At 38.0% G+C, this 6,454-nt stretch overlaps 1 protein-coding gene across 1 annotated transcript; it reads left to right on the forward strand.

Annotated features, from left to right (window-relative positions):
• Positions 1-533: 533 nt before the first annotated feature.
• LOC18025150 (endo-1,3;1,4-beta-D-glucanase) lies at positions 534-2,889 on the forward strand. Its single transcript, XM_006405954.2, has 7 exons — positions 534-753; positions 890-911; positions 1,440-1,566; positions 1,808-1,898; positions 2,057-2,146; positions 2,250-2,350; positions 2,523-2,889. The coding sequence occupies exons 1-7, from the start codon at positions 606-608 to the stop codon at positions 2,661-2,663; spliced, it is 720 nt and encodes a 239-aa protein (XP_006406017.1). The 5' UTR covers positions 534-605; the 3' UTR covers positions 2,664-2,889.
• Positions 2,890-6,454: the final 3,565 nt, after the last annotated feature.

Consider the following 6,454-nt stretch of genomic DNA (forward strand, 5'->3'; position numbering starts at 1 on the left):
TGGGTCGACCAACATGATTGTCAAATGCAATATTTACTGATTGTATAAATCTTAATATTTATAAAAATAATTTTGACAAAAAATAGCAATGAAACTAAAAAAAATGACAAGTGAATTACTTAATTATACTTCATATTTCAACTCCTTTTAATTGAATAAAATTATGAATTTGGCATCAACGTTTATCAGTTTGGTACAAAAATATCATCAAATGACAATCATTTGATGATCGTCATTTAAAACAAAAAACAAAAACAAAAAGCTAAATGTTTATAATTTATTAATACCTCGATCAAATTTTGTCTCAAAAAATATATAATTTGATCCACTATTTTGATGTAAAATTTAAAGTTCTTCGCTGTGATAGATTAACAATTTCATTAACTTTTTCTATGGTTATTCATAGAAAATAAACTTTTTTACTTTTTTCTTTTGTGTGTGGGAAAAATTATTCATTAAAATTTTGTATTGTTTTTTGAATTACTTGAAAAAGTCCACTCTTTATTTAACGCACGTTGACTTTTTAGGTACGCACGTGTGGTTGATTGATCTACTACAGTCCGTTTTAGACAACGAAGCTATGTTTTTGGTCGGCGAAGAGAGAAATGTCGGATCATCAGTGTACCGAGAACCCGCCTAATCTGGATCCAAATAGCGGGTCGGGTCAGGTCGAGAAACTAGGCGGCCTCGACACTTACGTCTCTGGTTCCACTCATTCAAAGCTCGCCGTTGTTCTTGTCTCTCATGTTTTCGGTGAACTTCTTAACCCTCCGATTTCATTTTTTTGAGAGAGAGACTACTGAGTAATAGTGTTCTTTCGAAAGTCTCAATCTTTATGAATTTTTGGTTTGATTTTGAGAATCTGAAAACATTTTATCTTTTCCTGCAGGATATGAAACTCCACAACTGAGGTACGGTAGCGAATTTGTTTGTTAATTGCTTATGAACTGTATGCCTTTTTGTTGATTGGTTACAAGATCATCTTTGGTCTTTAAGAAAAGAGTAGATAATATTTGCAATCTAATGTGTTACAGTTTGTATCACGTTTTGTTGGTAATGGAACCCAAGAATCTTCATTAGTTTTGAATAAGTGATCTGTTTGGAGGAGTCTTGTTGTGGAGATTGCAGTAAATAAACAACATTAACGAAATGCTTGAGCTTTTTAGTAGGAAATTCTGACTTTATTTTAAAAGGGTTTTGTAAAGTGATTGGACAGATTTACTTGTTTAGTGGTCATTCTTGTAAAAAGATTAATAGTGTCATTGGGAGATTTGCCTCTTGGTGTTAGTTTCTAGATCAATTCTTGCTGCTGATCGTAATTGTTTAAGAAAGTTTTGACTTATGTTTCCATTTAAGCTTTCTTCTTTTCTCTATATATCACTCGATATAAGTTTCGTTTTTGTTGTAAGTTGCTTTGGATTTTTCTCTTCTGTAAACAGGAAACTTGCTGACAAAGTTGCAGAAGCTGGTTTCTATGCGGTGGTTCCCGACTTCTTCCATGGAGATCCCTATAATCCGGAGAATCATGATCGACCACTTCCTGTCTGGATAAAAGATCATGGACAAGTTAGTCTTCTCTTCATTATTCACTGTTCCAAGCCACTTTTGTTTTGCCTTGTCTAAACATAATGGCTTTGTTTCCGAGGTTTGTAGTGGTCTACTCCTCTATACCTTCTCAGGATAATTTGAATGCATTATTGTTTGTTTGTTTGTTTTTATTGATTATTGCAAAGCTAAAATTTAGAAAACGCTTTATCATGTTCTGCATTGAATCTATCTGAAACGAGTCCCTGTATTGAATTTGTAGGATAAGGGTTTTGAGGACTCAAAGCCAGTAGTTGAGGCCTTGAAGAACAAAGGCATAACTGCAATTGGAGCAGCAGGGTTCTGTTGGGGTGGTGAGTTTGGTTTTCTTCTTCCCATTTTAAGAAATTGTTCTCTATATTTTGTATATTGTGTTTACACAAAAAATGGGCTTTTCTATATTCATTTTTTATTTTCGGGAGTAGGGCTAACACAAAACTCTTTTTGTTTTCCTCTTGTGTGTTGATCACAGCAAAAATCGCAGTGGAATTGGCGAGGCAAGAACTTGTTGAAGCTGCTGTTTTGTTACATCCTTCTCGTGTTACGGTGGATGATATCAAAGGTAAGTTCTTTGTATATGGACTACTCTTTTACTTGCTTCCCTCTCCTTTTGTTGAAGTTATACATGATAATGACTCTTGAGTGTTTCGAAATCTAAACCCCAGAGGTCAAAGTTCCAATTGCTGTATTAGGAGCTGAATTTGATCAAGTGTCTCCTCCAGAACTTGTGAAGCAATTCGAAGATATTTTTGCTACTAAACCTGAGGTACTTTGCTCCACTCATCCACTTATCTTATTGTTTACAGTTTCTAGCAATGAACTATTTGATATATCTCTAGCTTCAGAATATCTTCAAGTAGATAGTTTTTCATTATTGCAATTCCATTGACCGGAATCACGAGGTAGAGATACTAATCAGCAAGCAAGTGATGTTTCAGGTGAAGAGCTTTGTGAAGATATTCCCGAGAGTCAAACATGGCTGGACTGTTAGGTACAACGAGAATGATCCATCAGAAGTTAAAGCAGCAGAGGAAGCTCACAAGGACATGCTCGCTTGGCTCATCGACCATGTCAAGTGAGAACTTGGAACTGTCTAAGCTTTTGCTCTGCACAGAATCAATAATGAGACCTAGAAGCTGTAAGAAAACTGTTATGTGTATTACTGTTGAAAACAATCAATGTGACTAGTAGTATCTTTAACCTTCCTCAGGGTTGGTTTGGTATGTTCTTGAGTAGTGCTAATGGACCTTTGGGCCATAGCCTTAGGCCTCGTCTTATAATTATTGAAATAATGGGGAGGACCAACTTCAGTTGCATTTTTTTTCCTATATATACAACTTTTTCTGTCTGATTAAAAATAAATTTTCTTTCCAAAGTCATTAATCAGAATTTCAGAAAATGAAATAAATGAGATTGTGTGTGTGAGGTTGAAACTTGATCAGTGAGATTGGACAATTCTGGAATCATACTTACACAAAAGATCTTAATGCATCAAAGTCATCATCGTAAATTCGTAATTGATGCGTTTGAGGCATATGGAAAACGTTTTTTTACAGTCGAAAAGATTTCAAGGACCACGTCTTCTTTTAACTATACTAGATGAATACCTGCATGTATACGCGGGTGTTTTGTTTTTTTGCTTAAACATATATTATAAAATTGTTATAAACAAATGGACTTTTAGTAACCGGCCCATTAACCATCAGGTTAATGTCTCATGACCCATTAGGGTTTCTGATACATTAGTTATGTAATGTATATATACACTACTTATGGAAACAATAAGATAAGAGTTTTTCCCTTAATACGTTATCAGCACGAAGCTCAACTTCAAACGATCATATCTCTCAAAATACAAGGAGTTAGAAGGCGATCTACATATTATTTTGAAGCCCTGGAAGAGAAGAATCTAATGGTGAAAACCGCTCCTCAATCCGACACCAGACGCGCCCTCAAGACTCAAAACAATCGGCGCTGTCCCACCTTAGCGGGTGATTCTTTTCAAGCGGTGGTTCCTCCATTGTAGCAGCTGTTCGTCCTCTCTTCTGGCCATCATTCTTAGGAGTTTCCAGTAGATATCTGTGGTCTTTACCTCCCAGATCATAAGCCGGTCAGAAATCCATTTGGCGAAAAGATATGCAAGACAATATGGATATCATTGTGGATAGTAGATCGAGCCACACCATTCTAAAAGACAAGAATTACTTCATAAATTTAGTAATCAAAACCGCAAACATTAGCACTATAGCGGGTAGTTCGAGCCTAATAGAGGGCCATGGCCAAGCTAATGTGCTGTTATCAAATGGCACATATCTAGACATCTCTGATGCCTTATACTCACCCAGTTCTAAGAGAAACCTATTGAGTTTCAAAGACATAAGATTGAATGGTTTCCATATCGAAACTCAGGATGAAGGGAACAAAGAGTTTTTAATTATCACTAAAATGATAAATGGCCATAAACAAGTTTTTGAAACTATACCCGCCATATCTACTGGCATTTACCATGCTAAAGTCAGTATGATTGAGGCTAATGCTGCTATCAAAGCACGGTTTTTAGATTACACTATTTGGCATGATCGCCTGGGTCATCCCGGTGCGAACATGATGCATAAATTAGTCCAGAATTCTAAAGGGCACAGCCTTAAACCAAATGGTATTTTCCCTCAGCACCTCAAGTGCACAGCTTGCTCACAAGGGAAACTGATTACCCGACCTTCACCAGTCAAAGTGTCTAAAGAGACCTTGAACTTTCTGGAAAGAATCCAAGGAGACATATGTGGACCAATTCACCCACCTTGTGGGATATTCAGATATTTCATGGTCCTCATTGACGCATCGACCCGCTGGTCGCATGTCTGTCTGCTCTCTTCTAGGAACCAGGCTTTTGCTAGGTTATTGCCCAAATCATCAGATTACGAGCCCATTTTCCAGACTTCCCATTAAAGACTATACCTCTTGATAATGCTGGTGAATTCACTTCCCAAGCGTTTAATGAATATTGTATGTCCATGGGGGTAAGTGTTGAACATCCCGTTCCACATGTCCATACACAAAATGGATTAGCTGAATCCTTCATTAAACGAATTCAATGGGTTGCTAGACCATTACTCATGAGGTCACAACTCTCGGTCTCAGCTTGGGGACACACAGTCTTACATGCCGCTGAACTAATACGCATACGACTATCTAGTGAGCACAAATATTCACCATCCCAATTGCTAACGGGTCATGAGCCAGACGTCTCCCATATTAAAACATTTGGGTGTTCAGTCTATGTACCCATTGCACCACCACAGAGAACTAAAATGGGACCTCAAAGAAGGATGGGAATATATGTTGGTTTTGATTCTCCCACCATCATAAAATATCTCGAGCCAACTACAGGAGATCTGTTTAAAGCCAGATATGCAGATTGCCGATTTGATGAATCGGTATATCCTAGATTAGGTGGTGAGACAGACAAGCTGGTAAAAGAACTTTCATGGAATCAAACATCCACACAATGGCAAGATCCTCGGACTCTAGAATGTGATTCAGAGGTCCAAAGAATTATACATTTACAAAAGCTAGCTAATCAATTGCCAGATTCCTTTGCTGACCCGAACAAAGTTACCAAATCGTACATACCAGCTTGTAATGCACCAGTACGAATAGATGTCCCCTCAGGGAAAAGTCAAGTTGCTATAGAGTCTGACGCACGTAAGAAACGTGGCAGACCACCAGGTTCCAAAGATAAGAATCCCCGAAAATCAAAGAAAGGTGCAATGATTGAAACCGGGATTCAAGAGAACACGGATACAGCCTCAGCTGATACTTACCCTATCGAACCATCTCAAGAGGTTTGGGACGCCAAAACTCAAGGTTCTAAAGGGATTGATAATAATGAGATCTCAATCAATTATATCATATTCGGTTCTCTATGGAACAGAAAAGATGTCGACATCAATGAAACTTTTGCATACAAGGTAGCACTTGAGATTGCGCACACGCAAGAGGATCTAGAACCCACGTCTATAATTGAGTGCACTCGTAGATCAGATTGGCTGAAATGGAAAGAAGCCATAAACGTGGAGTTAAATAGTTTAAAGAAACGGAATGTGTTTGGTCCGATCTTAAGGACACTATTCGATGTTAAACCAGTGGGAAACAAATGGGTCTTTGTGCGTAAAAGAAACGAACTCGGCGAAGTCGTTAGATACAAGGCACGCCTTGTAGCACAAGGATTCTCACAGAGACCCGGAATCGATTATGAGGAGACTTATTCTCCAGTGGTGGATGCAACTACATTTCGATTCCTCATAAGTCTGGCCATAAGAGAAAACTTAGATTTGCGGTTAATGGATGTTGTAACCGCATATCTTTATGGACCACTGGACAGTGAAATCTATATGAGATTACCAGATGGTATTGAGCTCAAAGATAAGCATGCATCTCGTGATAAACACTGCATTAGGCTGAACAAATCCTTATATGGACTGAAACAAAGCGGACGTATGTGGTATAACCGGTTAAGCGAATATCTCATCAGAGAAGGCTACGAAAACGATCCGATCAGTCCATGCATCTTCATCAGAAAATATCAAAACAAAGGATTTGTAATCATAGCAGTATACGTGGATGACTTGAACATCCTCGGAACATCTGGTGAAATCGCCCAAACAGTTGAATTCTTAAAAGCAGAGTTTGAAATGAAAGACCTAGGCAAAACTAAATTCTGTTTGGGATTACAACTTGAGTACGTCAATGACGGAATCCTTGTGCATCAATTAGCATACACTGAAAAGGTACTCAAGAGATTCAATATGGACTAGGCCCACCCATTGACCAGCCCAATGGTTGTGAGGAGCCTTGGATTGGATAGTGATCC

This window comes from Eutrema salsugineum, unplaced genomic scaffold (genome assembly GCF_000478725.1).
Source record: "Eutrema salsugineum unplaced genomic scaffold, Eutsalg1_0 scaffold_13, whole genome shotgun sequence".
In the NCBI taxonomy this organism is placed as follows: Eukaryota; Viridiplantae; Streptophyta; class Magnoliopsida; order Brassicales; family Brassicaceae; genus Eutrema; species Eutrema salsugineum.